The sequence below is a fragment of the Gossypium raimondii genome, chromosome 12, assembly GCF_025698545.1.
Source record: "Gossypium raimondii isolate GPD5lz chromosome 12, ASM2569854v1, whole genome shotgun sequence".
Taxonomy (NCBI): Eukaryota; Viridiplantae; Streptophyta; class Magnoliopsida; order Malvales; family Malvaceae; genus Gossypium; species Gossypium raimondii.
Window position 1 is genome coordinate 46,296,775 of NC_068576.1, and position 23,007 is coordinate 46,319,781.

The 23,007-nt window shown below is 31.1% G+C and overlaps 2 protein-coding genes across 3 annotated transcripts; both read right to left on the reverse strand.

Annotated features, from left to right (window-relative positions):
• Positions 1-795: 795 nt before the first annotated feature.
• On the reverse strand, positions 796-3,230 carry LOC105764507 (cyclic dof factor 1). Of its 2 annotated transcripts, XM_052625707.1 has the most exons (3): positions 2,865-2,966; positions 2,297-2,406; positions 796-1,910 (listed from the first exon to the last, which is right to left on the reverse strand). In XM_052625707.1, the coding sequence occupies exons 2-3, from the start codon at positions 2,312-2,314 to the stop codon at positions 1,008-1,010; spliced, it is 921 nt and encodes a 306-aa protein (XP_052481667.1). In that variant the 5' UTR covers positions 2,315-2,406; positions 2,865-2,966; the 3' UTR covers positions 796-1,007. The 2 variants fall into 2 exon arrangements, with proteins under 2 accessions (XP_052481667.1, XP_012438553.1); XM_012583099.2 differs by lacking the exon at positions 2,297-2,406 and having other exon boundaries at positions 2,865-3,230.
• Positions 3,231-4,266: 1,036 nt separating this feature from the next.
• On the reverse strand, positions 4,267-4,704 carry LOC105762224 (uncharacterized). Its single transcript, XM_012580116.1, has one exon. It carries the CDS (start codon positions 4,702-4,704, stop codon positions 4,267-4,269), a length of 438 nt encoding a protein of 145 aa, XP_012435570.1.
• Between the last annotated feature and the right edge of the window lie 18,303 nt (positions 4,705-23,007).

Consider the following 23,007-nt stretch of genomic DNA (forward strand, 5'->3'; position numbering starts at 1 on the left):
TAGGATATTATTAAATAATCATGGTTGGTCCAGTGGAGTTGTTTGAATAAGGTAAAAATCTTATTTATTATTGATCTTATAACAAAATATAGTACAATAAGAATCCGTATTAGTCTAATAGTCAGGGTATTCACTGTTTCAAGTGTAGCTTGAGTTCGAGTTGCATTAGTCACGTTGTTAGGGATGTTCAAACTTTGGTTAAATCCGAATTAACCAATTGATTAACCGATAAAACTTATTTTAACCAAAAGATAAAAACATATAAATTTCAGTTAATTCAGTGAATTTTTGAAAAAAAAATTTTGTTCGGTAACAGTTAAAGAATTACACAGTTCGATTAATTCGATTAATACTAATTTAGTTTAACTAATAACTAAACCGACCACTTGAACACCTTTAGGATTTTATCCTCCTCTTGCAATTCAACCAAAAAAAAATAGTAGAATAAAAAAAAACCTTTATTCTTGTATTTTCCGCTTGTATATATAAGTGGTTGGCTGTTGGATTCTTTGGGGTTTGAAAGAGAAAGGTGCTTTGCCTTTCCATAACATAAAATTCATGGTTATCTGCTCAGCTGAGGCCCTACATCACTTTCTTTTTCCATCTACCATTTCAGTATGCCCGTAGGATCGGGTAATCGTTGAATTTCGGCATTTATGATCCAACTATATCTATAAATATAAATATAAATTAATTCAACTGGGGGCACCCATTTGCTGATGTTCTCAGAATATATAGTAGAATCTTTCATTTGCAACTTTTAATTCTCAGAATATTTATTGTAGCAGCAAAAGATGAGGAATACATAATTTGGAATTAGATTATGATTTAATTTACAAGTTGTGTCATATCACAGTCTCGCATGAAAACCTATACCGTAATAACACTTATGGTGAAAGTAGAAAAAAAGGAAGAGTCAACTGCAAAGTGTTTTGCATGATTTGGGTTCAATATATCAATGGCTGAGATAGCAGAGTAATGAAATGCTATACATTGTCATTTCTCTTTCATGTGTTTTCGTGGAAGTGGAGTGATCGAGACAAGGCAGCAGGGTTAGCTCGCAGCATTGAGAATGTTGTTAGTCTGTAATTTCTATCATCACTGGTTTTGGATTGGAAGCCATCGAAGATTCCTGAATTGGTGTTCTTGGTTTTAATCCGAAGTGTCGCCAGCATAGAGCTTTTTGCAGTCTCCTCAGTATCATCACCAATCCTCAAAGCTTTTGAATTGGAAGAAGCTCTTCTTTCTGATATATTACTGTCTGCTGAGGGCTTTCCCTTTTCGTCCCTTGAATGTTTTCCTAGAGCTGGCCAAGTTGGAGTTGGACTTGAGCTTTCAGTATTTGGAGCGCATTGGTTGATGGAAGCTGACGATAGGGTGGCCACTGGAACAACCGATGGGCGATATGTTGGTGATGAATAGAAGGATGCTGGAAAGCCAGGACGGTAGAGAGTCGACGGAGGCAAACGAGGAAGACTGAATACTGAAGAATCCGAACCAAATGTGAAAACACAACTATCACCACTTGCTTGATTAACAGCACTTGCTTGAGCTCCAAGGATAGCTTCGGAGATCATAACATGATGGTAATGCAAAGAGGAAGAAGAGCTCTTGGTCTTGCGACGACCGGCACCGACCGGCACGTTTCTCATGGCTCCTCCGTCGGTCCAGTATCTTTGACAGTTTTTGCAGAAATGCCGCGGCTGGTTCACGTTGTAATTGTTATAGTAGCAAAACTTGGTTTCTTTGCTATTACATCGGGGACATGGAAGTATCTTATCAGGCTTCTTCAATGCCTTTTCTTGTGAATTTGTCTCACTTTTTTCTTCGTTCTTAGAGCTTTCAAGCGATGAAGGTTTTCTTTCAGATAAAGGGACTCTACTACCACGGTCATCCTCTTCATTTTTTTCCTAAAATCCAGAACTTCAAACAGTTAGGGGCTAATTTAAGCCAGCGGAAACTCAAATTCAAGCACAAGTTAATTTCATTTGTGTTGACTTGGTTTTCATGCTTAACAACAAGGAGGTCATTCAAAAAGGGACTCTGTAACATAGAACTTCCAGGGAAAACTGAGGTATCAAACAGGGAATCCTACCCAACACTATATATATTTTTTATGATTATATTAACTGCAAAAAAGTCAGTCATGTATGACGGATCATTGAAACTGAACTGAACCCTCAAGTTAGGAAATAAATTATCTGTAGCTCAAAACAGAGCATGTTCATTCAAGGGGGGGGGGGGGTTGCAAGAAAGTATAATAACAGTAGAACTAGAGTACAGCTTGGCAACTTACTTGAAGATTAAGAAACATAAAATAACGTTTTGCTCAGTTGCGTGGAAGCAATCGGCATTAACCTGAAATGATTGTTTGAAACTGCAAGAAATAACATTTCTCGCAGAAAACTCAAAGCAATCAACCCAAGCAAATAAAAAAAATGAAATTATCTTTTTCAATGTTTACAAAATTCAGTGTCTGAACTAAATTTGATTAGATCAAACCCAAAACAGAATTTCTTTTAAACTATCAAATGAATATATATATATATAAGAAAAAAAATTGACTGGAAACTTGAAAAGCTTAATGGAGATGCAAAAGGGTGCTAAAAAGTTGAATCAACCCATTATTAATTATGAACTTGTAAACAATGGGTTGCTCTTGGAATTCCCAAAAGCCTAAACCTAGTAAGAATTGCAGAAAAAGCAAAATACACAACCGAGTCAACAACACGATTTTGTTAAAAACCTTGGAGAAAAAAAAACCAACGCAACCCACCAATGATTTGCAGTTTGTAGTCAAGTACTTGAAAAAATAGCATATATCCCGGCTCAAATGGAAAAATTATGAAAAAAAAATATATTACCTTGTCTTCGATGGGAGCCTGAAGTGGAAGCCCGTGATTAGAATTCACAGCACCTAAAGAATTAGAGGAAGAAAGAAGATGTCCGTTAGAAGAATCAAGGACTAAAGTTTCATCCTGGTTGAATGTCAGTAATGGAATCATCTTGCCAAACAGCTTTATAGAAGAAGAATCATTAAGTTCAGACATGGTTGATAACTTGTAATATTATTTTCCGACTAGAGCAAACCTTTCTCTTTGTCAGAAAATCAATTTCATAGAGGTTTCTGTTAGTGAGTTTAATCGAGGCAGTGGGAGACTAAGGTGGCCAATGGTGTTGGCTTAAACAAAGGTGGGGAATGCCAAATAAGCAAGAGAGGCAAAGACAAATGAGAGCCACAAATTTTGTGGACTTTTAAGATCTTTTCATGCTGTTATATTCCTCCACATTGCTGAAAAAGATAGTGCTTTTTGTTTTGTTATTCTTTTCGGTGCCTCCCCTTTTTCTGCCATTCCAGATGCCCCCCTTCCCTTAGTCTTCTTCATTTACGAAATACTTGGCCCTTCTCTTCTCAAATACTCTCTTTCTTTCATCAAATGATAGCCTTCACTGACCAAAGTAACTTAAAAATCTTACTTTCTTTTAAGCAAAATTCTAACACTATTCACCTCAACTTTACTTAATCTTCCCTCCTATTGTGACTAGAAAATTTTTATCTTTATGATTTCTTTTTCTTGCAAGTCTTTAAGAATTTTAATAATTTTGACTCTTTTTCCTACATATATATATTAAATATTATTAATTGCTCCCACTTCCCACATTAAAAGTGTTTGACAAAATGTTTAGCTAGAGATGATAACACAATTAATAGGTAAATCAACTATGGAAAATAATTAGGTTTATATCCACTCAAATCAAATAGTTACTAAATTTTACATCTTTTACGATTTAGTCTTTTTAATTAATTAACTATCGAAACGTTAATATTTTTTAACAAAACTTTAATACCACCTTAATGACACTCCATAAATATTTATAAAAATATTTATGGCTCAATTTATATAAACAAGATCCCGATACCTCACTTTCTAAAACCACTTGTCCTTAAGGTCTTACCACTTGAACCTAATAAATCATTATAAAACATAAGTTACCAAATCAAAAACCTTTTTAAAACCATATTTGACTCATAAATATTAAATAATAATATTTACGAACTTACTTGCCGAATTTGGTGGCTTCGAAATCACTATTTTCGACACCATTAAAAAATCAGACTGTTACAACTCTCCCCCCTTAGGAAATTTCGTCCTCGAAATTGTTACCTAAAAATAGATTCGGATATTGTAATCTCATTGATTATTCGGTTTCCCAAGTAGCGTCATTTGAACCATGTCGATGCCACAATACTTTTACTAATGGAACTCATTTATTCTGTAATTCTTTAACTTCTCGAGCTAAAATTCTCACTGGTTCCTCCGAATACGTTAAATCTGGCTGAAGCTCAATCTCACTATGAGGAATCACATGTGAAGGATCAGACCTGTACTGTCTCAACATTGAAACATAAAACACATTATGGATTTTCTCGAGTTTAGAGGGCAACGCTAATCTATAAGCTACAGGGCTGATTCTTTCAACAATTTCATAAATAGACCTCGGACTCAGCTTTCCTTTCCTGTCGAACTGTAACACATTCTTCCACGGAGAGACTTTTAAGAATACCCGATCACCAACAACAAATTCTATATCTTTTCTTTTTAGATCCGTATACGACTTCTGACAATCAGATGCAGCTTTCAAGCTATCCCGAATAATTCGAACTTTATCTTCAATTTCTCGGATCAAATCAACTCCCAACATTTTGGATTCACTTAGCTCAGATCAATACAACGGTGTTTTACATTTTCTCCCGTAAAGAGCTTCAAACGGTGTCATTTTTATACTGGATTGATAACTGTTATTATATGCGAATTCAACCAATGCTAAATATTTTTCCTAGTTACCTTCAAATTCGAGTATGCAACATCTCAACGTATCTTCCAGAATCTGAATCACTCGTTCTGATTGCCTGTTAATCTGAGGATGAAATGTTATGCTGAAATTAAGCTTAATGCCTAGAGCCTCATGAAGTTTGCTCCAAAATCTCGATGTAAATCTCGAATCTCAATTTGAAATAATGGATGTCGAAACTCCGTGTAATCTCACAATCTTAGATACATATAGTTTCGCTAATCTCTCAAGTGTAAAGTGTAACGACCCGATAGTCACGGGTATCGGAAAGTGTATTTTTGGGTCTTCATTTTCGGAAAACGGATTCATAAATATTTAACAAAAATATTTATGAAGTTAGTTGTGTGGTTAATTAGATTTTTGATTAGGTGAATTTGCTTAATTTAAGAGTAATTAAGTGTAAGGACTAGATTGCATATAGGGAGAAAGTTAAATTATAGATTAGAGAAAAGTGAAGGGACTAAATAAGAAATTAAACCTTAAATTAACAAGTGTGTGGTATTGGTAATGGCATGTGTAACATTTAAATACATACATTTATAATAATTATTACTTACTTATTATTTAAGTAAATATTATTATTATATTATATTATATTATATTATATTGTTATAATAATTAAAACATAAAATAAATGAAAGAAAAGAATAGAAAAGAAGAACAAAGTAGAACAAACAGAGAAGAAAAAGAGAGAAAGAAAAGAGAAGGAAAAAGAGAAAAAATTAGGGTTTTCAAGGGTTCAAAGCTTAATTGGCAAGTCAATTTAGTCTCTTTTCTTGTAATTTTATGTTTTAGAATCCTAGTATTAAATACTACTTAACCTATGTTGAAATTTTAGAAAATATTGAATTTTTAAATGTTGTTCATGTTGAATAATTTAAGTATTTGGGATTAAATTGATAGAATTTTAAGTTAGAAACAAAAATGGATTGAATTGTAAAATAAATTATAAGTTTTGAGTATTAGGGACTAAATTGTAAAAATTTCGAAATTTAGGGATTTGAGTGAAATTAGAGAGTTGAATTTAGTCTAAAGTGGAAATTGAATGAAAATATGGAATTAGTTTTGAAGAAATAAAGTTAGTCTCGGTTTAGGGACTAAATTGGAATTTAGACAAAAAATTGAATAAAAATTGAAATATTCAATGTGAAATTGTATTGTATTGATGAATTTTACTTGTTTTAATTTTTTGTAGCTGACACTGTACTGGAAACTTCGACTAAGAAAGGAAAAAATAAAGTCAACGAGGAGTAGCTCGAAAATTTTGGTTTGTATTTCTATAATCCGGATTTAATTATTAATTGTTTTATTTTGATTTAAATGTTTGTGGTAAGTAAATAAGGTAAGTGTTAGCATTTTTTATATTGAATTGAATGTTTGTGAAATTGTGATTTATGTGATAATTGAGTATTGGATAATTGTGGCATTAGAAAAGTGAATTGAAACCCTATTAATTGTATCGGGCTAAGTCAGATATAGATGGCATGCCATAGGATTGGAAGAGTTCATGGATACTTCGACTTCGAGTCAATGAGATACTGGGTGTCAAATTATTACTTCGGATAAATTCGATGAGGTACTGGGTACCAATTTACTTCGGCATGGCCGATGAGACACTGGGTGTCAACTTATTGCTTCAAATTATCCAATGAGGCATTGGGCGCCAAACTGGTGTGTTTTGGTTAGATCCGTGTATCAGCCCGAGTCTGTGTCATGTTAATAGGGGTTATTGAATAAAATAGTGTTATGATTGATATTGAGTGGTGATTTGAAATATGGTTAGAGACACATGATTTGTGTATTTATGAATTGAATATGAAAGAACAATATTGTTGTTCAAATGATTTGTGTTCATATTGTGAAAAGCTATCTGGGATAGTAAATGATAAAAGTTGAATATGTTATAAATACCTTATTTATGAATTGAATAATTGTAAAACTATAGTTATTGTATGTTATATTATTTTACTTTTAAACATTCAGATTATAGAAATACCACTGAGTTTATACTCAGCGAACAGTTTGTTTTTCGTGCGTAGGTTAGGTTAAAGTCAGATTGTCGATTCAGCATCCATTAACGATCCCAAACTCAAAATGTGGTGATATATATTTCTTTTTGTGTCGGCATGTACCTAGGATGTCTTATGCTTGTCATTTTGGGAAGTGAATGTAAATGATGTTATAAGATGATATTGGTTACTTATATACATGATCACACGTGTTAAGTCGAGGTTTAATATGGAATGTTTAAGTTGGTGCATAAGTGAGAGTGATATAGGAAAATTTGGGTTGAAATTGGTATGAATTTAGAATTGGCTTAAATGGTGTTTTATTTGATTGTTTTGATAATATATGTGAAGTACCTATGAGGGTACATTGGTTAGGAAACTAGGATGATTGTTTTGACATGTTTTAAAGGTATTAAATCGTGTTTTAAAGTGATTGAACGATTGGTTTTTGAGTTGCTTGGTGTTCAAGGTTTCAAGGAAGGGTAAACTTGATGTTTAAGGTTCATTTTGAGTCCACACTGTCAGACACACGGGCATGTGACTGGACCGTGTGAGACACACGGCTAACACATGGGCATGTGTCCCCTGCACTTAGGAAAATTTTTGAAATTTTGCAAAAATTTCTAGAGTACCCGATTTAGTCTCGATTTGTTTCTAACACATATTTTGTTCCTCGAGGGCTCATAAAAGGGACAATATGATTAAATTATGATGTGTATGCTAGATGATTATATAATATAAGGGACAATATGATTAAATTATGATGTGTATGCTAGATGCTTATATAATGTTCATATTTGATCTGAAAAGTCCGGTAATGCTCCGTAACCCTGTTCCAACGACGGATAATGGTTAAGGGGTGTTACATAAAGTCTGTTCTGACTGGAATAAAATATGTCGATTTAGGCAATCTGTCAACAATCACCCAGATCGAATCTTTCTTTCTTGGAGTTACAAGTAAACTAGATATGAAATCCATCGTGACTCGCTCCCACTTCCATTCAGGAATCATAACAGGTTGTAGTAAACCTGACGGTACCTGATGTTCTGCTTTCACCTGCTGACAAATCAAACATTTAGCTACAAATTCACAAATTTCCAGTTTCATACTCGGCCACCAATACATTTGTTTCAAATCACAATACACCTTCGTGCTACCTAGATGAATAGAGTACGCACTACTGTGAGCTTCAGAAAGAATACCATTTTTCAAATCTAAATTACTCGGAACACAAATTCTATCGCGATAACGCAATATACCACTATCATCAACACTGTACTCTGAACTTAAATTATTCTGAACCATTTGTCGTTTTAACACCAACTTCGGATCTTCATCTTGCAATTCCTGAATTTGTTGTAGAAATAAGGGTTTCGTTCTCAACTCTGCTAATATAGAACCATCTTCATAAGAGCTAAATGAGTGTTCAACATCGAAGTGCAAACAATAATTACTTTCGACTAAGTGCATCCGCAACTACATTAGCCTTTCCCGGATAATGATCAATAACCAGATCGTAATCTTTCAATAATTCTAACCATCGTCTCTGTCTCAAAGTCAATTCTTTCTGATTCATCAAATACTTTAAACTTTTGTGATCTGTAAACACGTGACATTTATCGCCGTATAAATAAGGTCTCTAAATCTTTAAAGCGAATACAATCGCAACCAACTTGAGATCATATGTAGAATAATTCTTCTCATGTGACTTTAATTGTCAAGAAGCATAAGCTACTACCTTTCCTGACTGCATCAATACACAACCCAACCCATTGAGAGATGCATCACTATAAACAACATACACTACTCCCGATTCAGGCTAAGTTAAGACTTGGACTTTCGTCAACATTTTCTCCAGCTGATCAAAACTCTGTTGGCACTTGTCTAACATGAAATGATTTTAATAGTGAAATTTAGATGTTAAAAGTTCCTTCGTCGTGCCGTGATCAAAACAGTAAGTCACATTATGATGAAGAACTCTCTCATGTCACGACGTCGATCTAAAATTTTGTATTTCTTGTAATTAAATCCTATCTCTATCCCAAACTAGCTTTAAAGTTTACATAAGTTCATACAAGACTCAAAATTGATTCCATCCTATATTAATGTATGTTTTAGCTTAATTTTAATTATTAATTGCTAAGAATTGCTCGTATTTGATTGTAGTTACTTCGGTATAGTTTGTGACATCTCATAACTTGAACTCAACGACCGGACTAGGTAACAAAGTGTTACATCTAACTTATGATCTAATAATTTATATATTATTAATTAAGCTAACTACTTATATCACAAATGAATATTGTTATCTGTATTTTTGTTTATCATGTAAATTTTATTTTAATGAAACACATGGTGAATTTTTAAAGTTCATACATAAAAGATTAGTTCTAGTGTATCCTATAATCTTTTAAAATGTTTTAGATGTAAATTTCAAATTAAACTTGTTTGATATTTTTGCTTTAAAAGATGTAGTAATATAATTAATTATTGATTAAAGTGATATTTGTCAATAAAAATATAATTAATATATTATTTTATTAAATTCAATTGTATTTTAGGAATAAAACTTACTTTGTTACAAAGAGTTTAGTTGACAACACACAATTTAGCAAGTAAAACCATCTCCAAGGTTCTACTAAAGATAACCGTCACATCAAATCTAATCTTGTAATACCCCGAAAATTACTACAGTAAGAAAGTAAGATATTATCCTTGATATAGTAAAGTAAGGAAATAAAGTGACAAAAAGGGAAATTTTGAGTTACATCAACATTGGGAAGTATATTACGATATATTAATTCAAGAAAGGACTAAATGATAAAAGTAAAAAAGTTTTGTGGCCCAAGAGTAAATACTCAAAATTTGAAGGGCTAAAGTATAAATATGAAAAAGTTGAAGGACCAATAGTGAAAATATTTTAAGGGTGGAATGATCTAGAAACTAAGGAAAATGGATGAATTAGGACCAAATTGAATAGGTGAAGAATTATGAGAGACTAAATCACAATTTTACCAAATTAAATGATGTCGCAAGGATGGAATTTTAAAAGATCATAAAGTGAAAAATGGTTAGTTAACAAGGAAGATAATTTTGAGGAGTAATGATGATGTTGGTGATATTTTAGATTAATTAAATAAATAAATATTAGTTTATTAATATTTTGATTTGATTTTTGATTTGATTTTTTATTTTTTATTTTTTATTTGACATAAAGGAAAGAAGATGAAGAATTCTCTTCATCTTTCCATGCTACAACGGGAGAAGAAGACAAAGAAAAGAAATTTTCTTTTCTTTACAATTTGGTCCTTTACCAAAAATCACTATTTTCACTTAGAAATTAAAAGAATTTTCATGGTTACCAAGAGAGAAAAATAATAAGGAGACTATGGGGAGCTAGAATATCAAGTTAGATTCAAGAAATAGAAGCTGGAGGAGAGAGAAAATCAAGTTAAAGATTGAAATCAATGGGACAAGGTAAGAACATTAAGATTTCAATATATTTTTAAGTTTGATATTATTAAAAAGCATGAGAATGATGTTAAAGTAGAGTTTTATTATATAAGGTTCTATGTTCTTGATATGTTAGTGAAGAGAAATAAGAGGAAGCGATGGGAAATATTGTAGAGAAAGGAAATGAGAGTGTTATAAACTTAGTTATCAACATTTTACACTAAAACAATTTTGGACAACAGCAGTAGTCTGATTGTGAAAATTCACCAAAATTGTAGAAATTGAATTAGAGGCTATTTAAAGTATTAAATTATATTATATTTAGTCTAGTTTCACATATAAGAAACAGTGTAAGAAAAAGAGTTTCATATTATGAGATATATAAATTTTTGTAAGACAATGTTAAACTGATTTTGGGTTCCCCTGTTCTGACTTTGGAAAATCATCAAAAATTGTAAAAATAATAATTAGAGGTTTAAATTTATATGTTTAAATTTTAATTGAGTCTATTTTCAAGAGAAACAAATGGATACATCATCCAAACCCCGTACTAAGAGATAATTAATTTTTAGTAAAGAAAGGTCGAAGCTGTCAAACAGCAGAACAGGGATAAATTTGAAGATTTTACTGTATTTATTATCTAAATTATAAATTTTGAAATTTTTATGGTAGAAATATATTTGAGTATAGTTTCAAAAACATCAAGCGGATCTTAATTTATAATTCTATATCTCAATATATAAATAATTTAGTAACTATGACTCAAGTGGATGACTTTCATATGAACATATAAGCATGTTATATACTAAAAGCTAAAGATTCTAACAAATATATATATACATTAAGGATGTGGAATGGAGAGGAGGAAAATATATATGAATATTCAACTAGCATGAGTTTACATTAAAATGGCTAATTTGCATGTTTTAGGCTCAATGACTAAATTGAATAAAAGTAAAATTTTAAGGGCAATTTTGTAAAAATTTAAAATATGATCAAATTGCAGGAAATGAATTGTTTTGTTGTCTAAATTAATAAATTGAATGAAATTATTAATTTAGATCAATATCAGTGGAAAATCAAGAAAATAGAAAATTACCAAAAACCTCTCGAATCTTGATATTTTTGCAATTTAGCCAGGTAAGTTCGTGTAACTAAATTGTGTGTATATTCATATGATTGAATTGAACGTTGTACATATAAATTGTATAATTGTTATATGTATGAAATTGACTACATATCCAACAAAGCTTGATAAATGTTAAATCTCGTTTGAATAAAAAAAATTCGATGGATACAAGATTTCCCGTATTGGTTGTGGTTCAGCATATGTTGCGAACACACCATAGCTCTTAAGAGCGTCCCGTTATAAGCCCTCTCGAGCTTCCTGTTACATGGTTTCTACGAGCACCCCGATCGATAGTGATCCAGCATATGTTGCGGACATACCGCAGCTCTTTATGAGCGTCCCGATATATGACTCGCTTGAACTTCCTGATATATGGCTATCCAGAGCTTTTTGATAATAGCTCTTCAGAGTTACCCGTTAAGCTTACATGAGCTTTCTGTTTTAAACTCTTATGAGTTTCCTGTTATAGCCCGGATAAGCTTCTTGTTATATGGATCACATGAGCTTCCTGTTATATGGCTTGAGAGAGTGATTTCTGATTATGTGCTCTAATAAGTACCCTCGAATATGAATTGATGGATTTCAGATTCGTACACTTCATGTGTGCTACCTTCGTATCCATCGATATTTTAAATGATTCAACGGACAAAGTTCTGATATAAGATAACATGAGTTTGAAATGAACTATTACCAGTATATACCTGAAATACATGGAAATGATATTTATTTGATATATTGAAACATGACATGGAAAATATATGTATGTGAAACTTGCCTGATAATTATGTATATTCATGATTATGAACTGTTACTGGAATAAATATACATAAAATTTATGAAAATGATGATACATAAAATATTGATATAATGAAATGAATGATTTATGTTTATGAAGAAACGACAAGAGAATGATATGTATCATGACATGTAAATATGTGACTATTTTTGATATGTTGATACAAGGAAATTATGTATGTTGAGATGAGTAATAAACTCAAGTGTGACATGTCGAGAAAATAAGTTTATCAATGTTGAATTTATATGTAATATATGCAAGTACGCTAACCAGTGTTGTTGCTTGATGCTTAGGCAAGTGTCAAGCTATTGGTTGAATGATAATATGATTAATTATAAGATGTATTGAATTGGTAAGTATTTAAGTGAAAATATGCTAGTGCTTATGAAAAAGTGGTAAGGTTTAAATTATGCAATTTCTTATGAAATGACTTATCATGTGATCAATTCGAAAAAGGCTTTGGTTAAATGCACTAGCTTGTGACCATGGTTGAATGATATGTTTATGACTTGTGTGTCATGCATATGGAATAAGTGTGGAAAGTAAAGAAATGCACATGAAAATAAAGAAATTTGGAAGAGTTAAAGTTATATAAAATCCTACTAAGCTTGGGATAATCTGTGTAAGTGATACTGTGGATTTATTCACCTTGTCAATTGATGAATATAGCTTCATGAGTATTGTGGTATCAATATTGGGTTATTCTTGATACGTATAGATTTCATATTTGAAATGAATTAATATGATTAAAGTTTATACGAGCTTACTAAGAATTTGTTGCTTACGTACTTGTTTTCCTTTACTTTTTAGATTATCAGAAGCTCGATCGGGTTGGAATTTTGTCGGAGTTATATCACACTATCTATCGGTTCTATCAGTACTTTTAAATGTTTTGATTTGGTTATTATGGCATGTATAGGTATTCTGGTTAGTGTTGGTTTATATGAGTTTTGTTAATATTAGCCACTTATTTGGCTTGTGTTTTGGCACATATTGGTTTGGTGCATATTTGTCTTAAATGTTTGATGTGTGATTCGATTTATGGTTGTATGGTGAAAGGTAAAATGTTAGATAAAAGTGCATTTATATATTTGTGTTTTGGGATGCAATGAATTGATCATGAATCAGTACCATGATATGTAAGGTATATATATAACTAAATATGTCAGTATTTGAAATACATTTTGGTATAAAATGGTAAGTTTTGGTGGGTAAATGACTTGGTTAGAAATGATGCAAATTAGCTTGGTAAACTTTAGGTACAAATATACATATAAGTTAGTTATACATATGAATATATTGAAAATATGAGTATACCTGTTATAATCTGATATCTGAGGTGCCTAAAAGCATATTGATTGTAAGTGACAATATTATATGTTTAAAGCTTGATTTTGACTTGTTTTTTTATGTCTAATTATGGCTTGTAGATATGCACAAAGTTTATTGTAGGTTTACACAAAAAAATTGGGTGAGAAATATGGCTTATAAAATGACCTATTTTCATCCACACGAGCAGAGACACGAGCGTGTGTCTCAACCGTATGTGACGCACGACCAGGTGACATGGTCGTGTGTCCCCCGTATCTTTTAATTTGCATAAGTCAGTATTCTTAAATTTTTCATACAGGCGAGTGGCTTGACCGTGTGACCCCTGCACCTTAATATTGCTAGTCAGTATGCTCACACGGCCTAGCACACGGGCGTGTGGCTCGACCGTGTGATCCAAGTCAGTAAACCCATAATTTTGGACACGGTCTGAAACACAGGTGTGTCCCTTGATCGTGTGAGCCACACGGCTTGACTACACGAACGTGTGACCTTGCAGTGTTGAAAATATTAAATGTTTTTAAAAAATTTTCTGAGTTTCTGATTTAGCCCCAATTTATTTCTGATGCGTAATTTGAGCCTCGATAGCTCATATAAGGGACAATATGTATGATTTTGATTGGTTCTTGACATGAATGATATATGATATGAAATGTTTACATTTTTTTGTCTGTTTGATTTATAAATTCCGATAATGCTCCGTAACTCTCTTCCGGCGACGGATTCAGGTTAAGAGTGTTACAAATCTCATTTAATAATCCCAACTAGCTAGACCCATCTACCTATAATAATTTCATCTAATACATTTCACACCCTAAACCAAGCTTAGAACAAAGCTTAGATCAGGACTCTACAAGGAGGTCATCATTAAAGGAGGGGCCATTCTCAACCCTTCTCCATCTATAAAACCTCCTCCTCCAATAAGAGAGAGAGGCAAACAAATTGTGCAAAAACTCTCTCCCCATAACTACATGACATACTTTCACCATCATAAATAGTAGCCATGCGCACTTCCACGATGTGAACCACCTTTTTCCTAGCAATTCTTTGCACCTCCAATAGTATGAACTGCTGTAATGAACTACTCTTATATTTTGTGTTGTGAAAATTTACGTTGTCTATGGGAAGATAGCTCAACCAGCTTAGGACGCCCTAAAGTACAAACAGATGAGATAGACAATGGGCAAGAGGATCAACACTATTAGGATCAATGGGAATATGGAAACGATTAGTATGACAAAAACAACTTTTTTTTTCTCAATTTATCAAGACATAAAAATTGGCAGATACACACCAAATGAAAAGCACACAACATAGCTAATAGCGCAATAAAACTAAGCTGCCAATATTCTTTACCCTGATAAAATCACCAAATAGAAGCAGACAATATAGCTGATAAAACGATAAAACACAAAATTTATGCCACCAACATCCATCAATGCCTGATTTGGCCAAGGCATCTGCCCAACAATTTGCCTTTTTACACTCAATTTTAACTTGAACAATTGTAGATCAATCCTTTTAAACAAAAACGACTATTACCAGCATGACTACAACCAATAATAAAATTATCAACAACTAGGGATAGAACATCTCGAGCATCTAGGTCACGATCAGAATGGTCAACCGAATCACCGAAGGAGCTACCATTCGGGACATCAGCATGAACAGATTGTCGAGACGCTATCAGGAGCACCCGAACCAACCAAGCCCCCTAAAAGGTAATCATCAATCATGACACCAAGGGGTTGAGAATCCAAATACGCAAAATCATACCCCGACGATGCAGCAGTACACAGAGATTTAAGAGCAGTTTAGGCTCTTATTGGAGAAATACAATCAGCAACATGAGACTATACAACAAAATGCTCAGATTATTCATGAACTTAGGGTGGAGCAGTCTCCTCCAAAAATAGTGAATGTGAAACCAATGGCATGAAGAAATCGTGTCATTTGCGGCTGGGTGAAGGGAACACCCCACAAAAGAAGGAAAAAAGGACCTGAGGCGTGGCCCGGAGGAAGTACTTTCAAAAACTATAAACTTATCTGATATGAGCACATGAACTATTCATAAAAATCAACTTCAAACCTAATTTTGTGTAAATTTAGCAAAATGAGATCAACGTTGGGGGTATTTGGTTCGAAAATTTCTATGAAAAAGTATCTTGACAAAGTGTTTTTTTTTAAACAACACAGTTTTTAAGTGTTTAATATTATTGTAAAAAAATAGAGAAAATTTAAAATATTTATTTTAAACGTGAGGTTGGAAATTAAAAGCTAATTAAATTTAAATCATATTCAAATTCATTAATATTGTGATATATGAAATATAAATTTTAAATGTTTTTAAGAAAAGAATATAAAATATTTATAAGATTTAATTTGAATATTTAAACCATATTTTAGATATTAAAATTACATACAAATAAATAAAATTTATAATTGATAAAATAATTAACTCGAATGTGAAGCATTATTATTTGTTCCTTAATACTAAAATTAGGTGTAAGCTAAAAAACTATAAACACATAATTTTCCACCCAAACATGCATTTCTAAAACCCAAAACTAGATTTTCTTATTTGGCTTGGAAAGTAAAAGTTGATTAACATTACGTATAATGTCCAAAGGTCAACAAATACACACAACCGTAATGAGTTATATCTAACACCATTTATTGATTAATAAAAATAAAATCATTTTCTTTAATTTCTCTTCTCATTTTCAAATGTGCAAAGATATCCTTATCAAAATTTAACTTAGAATTTAATTAAATACATTATATTGATAATCTTTTTTATTTTTATTTTAAAATGTTAATGTAAAATTATACTTTTAATCCTAGCAAACATACACATATATTTTAATATTATATAATTTTCATATTTTAGTAATAAATAGTATTTTTAATACTTTATTTAACATATTTTATATTACTATTTTAATAATAAAAATATTATTATTTGATACAATGACTAAAGTAGACATGTTCATGGGTCGTACTATCCATCCAGGCCTGAAAGCCCTCCTGAAATTTGAGAGGGTCTAGGTAAAAATATTAAGTCGAAAAATGGACTTGGATAAAAAGAATTAGGTCCATTTAAAATATGAGTTGGGCTCGGGCTTGAACATTCAAGGCCTAAACCCAGCCTGACCCCTTTTTAAAGTTTATAATATTTTATATTATGTTATTTTTGTATATTATGTAATTTAAAACACATTAAAAAAATAAACCTATACTAAATATCTATAATACTACTCTAATGTAAACATTAAAATGATGTTAAGATGACTATATAAAAGTTTTCGATAAAAAAAATGTATAACATTATTAAATATTAAAATAATGTAATATAAATATATTTTAAAAAATAATACGGGTGAGCTTAAAATAGGCTTGGGTTAGTGTTTTATAAATTTGGGTATAATTTTAAGCTTGTATTTTGGGTCGAGCCGAGCTTGGGCAAGCATAAAGAATGTTAATATCATGTTTAGGCTTGACCCGACCCGACCCATGAACATCTCTAATCTAAACTATCCATAACTCACCAAATCTCTGAAGTGAAAAATACCACGCATTTAAGTCCATTCATACCAACGTCCTTATAATTGTTACAACAACAATAATGTCAACTGAGTTAAGATAAATAAAATATCATTATTAATTTTTAATAAATAATTATTATATTTTATGGGTAAATAAATACTTTAAATATTTTAATAACAACATTTAGTACTAAAACATTATGTTAATATTAAATACATAAAACAATATTATTTTTATTCATTCTTTAGGTTGAACGGAGTTTAGTTTAACTGATTGATGCAATATTCTTTTAAATGACACCCCATTAATTTAGATTCTATTTTATATTATTAATCATGTTGGAAGTTTGTAAATTTTTATCTTTTCATTAGAGTATTTCTTCTTTTTTTTTGGTTTTGGATACTTTGCATGAGCTATATATATTAATGTAGGCATACCTAAATTAGTTTGATATTAACATAATCTTACTCTCTTTAGTTCGTATAAAGTTGTGGTTGTCTAAAAAAATTAAAAGAAAGCTTAAAATAGAAATGTTGGGTTAAGAACTTAGGAATCTGACATTATTAGTGGAATGAAGAAAGTGGTGGGGGAAGATGAGTTGTTAGTCACTTTGCATTCACTTTTGCTTACCATATATCCACCACTTACTTGCATTTATGTAACAGTGAAAGGTGCATTTAAAAAGCTCATCTTGTCTTAACCTAATAAATTTGACAATGGGTAATTTGCTCCCAAATTTTATCTACTTATATGCTCATTCCATTTACTGGAAGATGCTTTAGAAGTTTCTTATCCTCCATCATGTTTCAACTTTGCATCATACACACATTTATACTCGGTTGATAAAAGTTTTAAAAAAATTAAACTATTAAATTAAAATAAAAGGAATTAAGAATATTATGTCATTCGAAATTATTCTTTTATAAAAAAAGTATCCATCATTTCTCAAGATATACTGGAATATGAATCTTTAAACTTAATCTTATTAATCCTCTTAAAATTGTTTGATAATCATTAAAATAAATAAATTTATTAAAAATTAATACAATTTAATTTTTAAACATGTTTGATAATAAATAAAAAAATTCAATAAAAAAACCATTAAAATAGATAAGTAGATAATTGATCACTTAATGAAGAATGCATTTAGTCAATTTTGTTTTTTTGTATTATCTTTTAAATTCCAAATCAATTAAAATGAATTTTTTTTTATTAGTTTGGGTATTGCTAACAGTATTTTGAGAGAGAGCTAACTCCTTTTCTCACTAATCTTTTGTTCATAAACTATATCCATATCAACTACTGACTGAGGCCGAGATTGGTACGAAAACCCAAAACTTTTGAATCCTGTCTTGCCCATGCTGTTTCTTCTTCTAGCATTTGGAAACCCTAAACATTGATTACACTAAAATTATTAACCTTTAGTTATTGTAAGAGTCGAGAGCTTCCTTACATGACAATAGAATGTGAAAAGAAGTTGAGGTCCAACCTTTTTTGAGAAAATTCTGAGTGACAGTGATCCAACCAGGTGGATCACTTTATGGCAATCTCTTGCTGCTGGATAAAAGGTTTTATGGTTTCTCATTGATTCAGTAGCACAAGATTTTCTCCAACCATTTTTTAGTGCCACATTTTTTTGTTGTCTAACTTCCCTTTTATAATGGCTGGAATACGATAGAAATTATTAAGTAAACCCCTCATATCATATGGGATATGGTCCCCCCCAACAACCACCTTCTTCTCATTCTCACCCTTGTTTTCGGATGTGTAAAATATAGCTCATGTGAACAATGACCATATCCTACGTGGTAAGGACGTACCTAATAATTTCTATATTTGCTCTTAAATTTGACGAGTGTTTTTTTTAAAGATTAATAATGAAATTGTCAACAAAGAGTCTTAATCATTACTCTTTATTTACATAAAAAAATAATATATTTAATTATATAATGAAATTATATATATTTATATTAAATATATTTTATTTTTTAAAAACATTAACTTTGATCATTCAATTTCAAACAATTCTTCCTTTAATATCTTTCGATTTTGATAAAAGTGTTTGACACAATAACATATAAGATCGAAAGTTAAGAGTGAGAGGGAAGAGAGCAGTGGTGGTGGGGATTGGGATGGTGAGGAGTAAGAGAGAAGGCAGCGACGGTGGGGGTTGGACACAACAACAAGTGCAACTAGAGACAGGAGAAAACAAACAAACTGAAAAAAAAATTGTTAAACAATTGTGTTTTCATCTATGATCTCATGCTTATGTGGCATGCCACATAAGCTGCTTCGTTGACCTTTGGTTTAATTAACGGTTAACTCATGTTTATAGTTAAAATTGAGCTGACTTCTAGAAAAATCGTAACATAAGGGTATCAATTCAAAAAAAAAAAAGTTAAGAGCTCAAACTCAAAAACTCATAAACATTGAAGGTATTTTCAATAATTATGAATAAATTATATTAAAAGCTTTTTATTTTTATATTAAATTATTTAAAATATTTTATTTTAATTATATTAAAATATTTTATATTAAATTATATTAAGAGATTTTTTTATTTTCTCCATCTTTTTTATCTTCATTGGTCCCCTCTCTCTCCTCAAATTCATCTTCATATTCCTCTCCAACATTTTTCCATAATCCAATAGGCCACTATCGTTGCTGCTACCTTCCATCATCGTCAGCCACCAACATGAATTTACCTAAATTTTACCAAGAACTTTTCTTGATCTCCTTTTTCATATTTTCCATTTTGGTTTTCCAAAAGACTAGATCTACAAAGCATTTGTATCAAAATTTCTTCTTCTTTTTTTTTTTTGGTTATTTTGTTTACTAGTATTGTTAAAGAGTGCTACTACTAAAATAAAAATATTGTTAAAAAGTAATAATATAATCCAACCATCATATCAACATCCACATAACATAGCCATCATCTCAACATATACAAAAAATGACAATATTAGTATGACATACTTCCATGTCACTATATCATCCTATAATTACATGCAAAAAGTTATATTACTCCACACCCATTTACACATACACAAAGTGGCAACTTACAAAAAGTTATATTCATCCACCACCACAACCACATCTTTAATGGGTAGAAATAATTTTTCTCACCCATGCTAATTGCATAGAAGGTGGTAGACTTAGGAAAACGAGTATTTGCATTGGATGATAAGGAATTTTGATCAATGCATCAATTTGCTCATCATCTTATAAACCTTTTATTTCACCTAAAGACACATAGAGAGTTTGTACATTTTCTTAAATGATCATTTCTGACTTCTTTTGAATGAGCATTTCAGAGGCAATGCTCCTACTTAATTCAAGGCCAACTATCCTTATATTATCCCCCAATAATGTGACAACATCGATAAGTGAAGTAGAAGAATCTGATTCACTAACCTCAGAACTCTTTCTCTTCTTCTTTAAAAATGTAGAATCAACTTTGTTTGGATTAGACAATTGCGATTGTGTAGCCAAGTCATCATCCATCTCATCTAAGAAAGCATCAATTTCGCATCCATTGTCATTGCTTCCTTCTTCAAGATTCATTTCATTAGCTACATTCTCAGCACGTAATTCTTCAAAAAAGACAGATCTATTCATCCTAACTTGTTCAATACAAGTCTCATCACTAGCATGTAAAAGTCGCTTCACATAATCTCTTTGAGCACAAAAATCTAAAATGTATGATCTAATTCTTGGCCTATAAGTTTGTAGGCTAGAGACGACACCCAACATAACTAAGAACCAAGTTGCAACTGTACACATTTGCAGCCATACTGTCAATGCAAGACCAATTCTTTTTCGCCTCACTTTGTACTATTAAAGGCAAACAAGCTATTATTGCAAGATATTAAAGTGTTACATATATTCAAATCATAATATAAATTAATCTCAAAACAGAATGTAATGCATAAATTTAAATTATGAATAAAGAATGAGAATTAAGCAACAGAAGAATATGATGCATAAATTTAAAATATTCGTTCTAAGATTGATCATGGAGGGAATTTCCTTTTTTTTTTAAATAATATTGCCCATGTTATTTATATAATTTATAACATGATAAATTTCTATAAATAAGTTATATTTGTGCTCTATCTATTGCATGTAAAAAAATCTCTTTAAATAAGTTCAGAATATTGTCCTGCAGTTTATTTTTATTTTAATATGTTCTTAGTTTGCAGTAATTGTACTTAATAACACAGAATACATCCATACTAACAGTCACAATTTCCCAAAACGATCCCAAAAAACGAACTAAAAGTACTTGAACTGTATCTTGTGCTGCTTAATATTTTATGAAATTCTGTGATGTCCTACAACTAAGCTCAAGAACTTCGTTGTCTTGCACGGGCGAGAAGAGCACACATCCTGCCATGGGACAGGAGCGCTAGTGAGGGACTCCCTTACTATCCTGTCCTAAGCCTAAGGTATTCAAAAATGTCACGGTTTCACTAGGAGATCTTTCCTTTATCTTTCTTGATCCAAAAGAAAGACTCCATTAGCCTTAACCTTTGGTTATGATCGTCGCCTTGTAACTAAAACCAATGAAGCTAACTATTTTCCTCAAGATTGCTTTGTTCGTATATTCTCGTAAATAAACTATCTACACGTGCTTGAACCTATAAATTATCTATATTACTTAGACTGGAGTGTGAATGTTTAACACAGATAAATATCCAATACGAAAATGACTGTCAAACATAAGTACTTAAAAAGAAAATGAAGATTTGGAGCAACAGAATCTCATATCACCATCCACAAAAGCACTTACAATAGAAGTAAAGATCTAAAACAATATTGAATGAAGCTGAGTTAAACAACTCAGATTCTACAAAAGATCATTAAAAAGATCAAAAAAAGGGAATTTTCCAATTAATCACCCAAAATGAAAGAACTAAGCAAAACCCAGATCATAAATTGAAAGAAGGCTCAACTAATGTTGATTTCAACATTTTCAAGCTTTTCTTTTCCTTTTAAAAAAAAAAAAAACGGCTATTTTGTCACCAAAGAAACAAACTGAGAAGCCTAAATCAGAAGGGGAAAAAACAAGTAAACTCCCATTTTATTTTACTAAAAATAGATTAAAAGGAAAAAAATCTATACAAACAAGTAGATATAAATTCCTATTTTTATTTTACTAAAACTAAAGTACCAAAAACAAAAAGATATTTTCAAGCTTAAACAGTCCCTCAAAAACTACAACTTTTCCTCAAAACAATTATATATTTTATTAGAAAATTCTAGAAACCCTAGAATTGAAAAACTAAAAATAATTCTTCAGCAAATGAAAATTGGAAAAAAGATATAATCACGTTTTCAAATTTTCAACCCGAAAATATTATACATATATTGAGGTTAGTTTTCAATTTAGAGAATATAACAAATATTCTTTACATACTTTATTAGACACTGGAGCTACAACCAGTAGTTGCAGAAAAAATACTATTCCTATAGAAAAATGGGAACCCATGAATAATCCTATTAGAGCAATTGGAATTGATGGTAACGAAACCATAATCCAATATAAAGCTAAAATATATCAATCTACATAAACAATGTCGATTTGTAATTCCAAAATTGTATGTTTTCCTAGTATGCAAACAGATATATTATTAGGAAATAATTTTATATATAATCACTTGCCTTTTCTATAGATAAAAATTTGGTAGTTTTATCAGAGAAAATTTTTCTGTGAAATACCACTTGTAGAAAATCATAAGTTTGTGTGTGATAAAATTTTACACCACCAAGAAAGGAACAAATTAAACAACTTGAAAGAAATCATTGGTTGTTTAAAATCCTTGAAGATAATTTTAGTGAAGAACCATTAAAATTATGGAAAAACAATCCTCGTTATTGTGAAATAAAG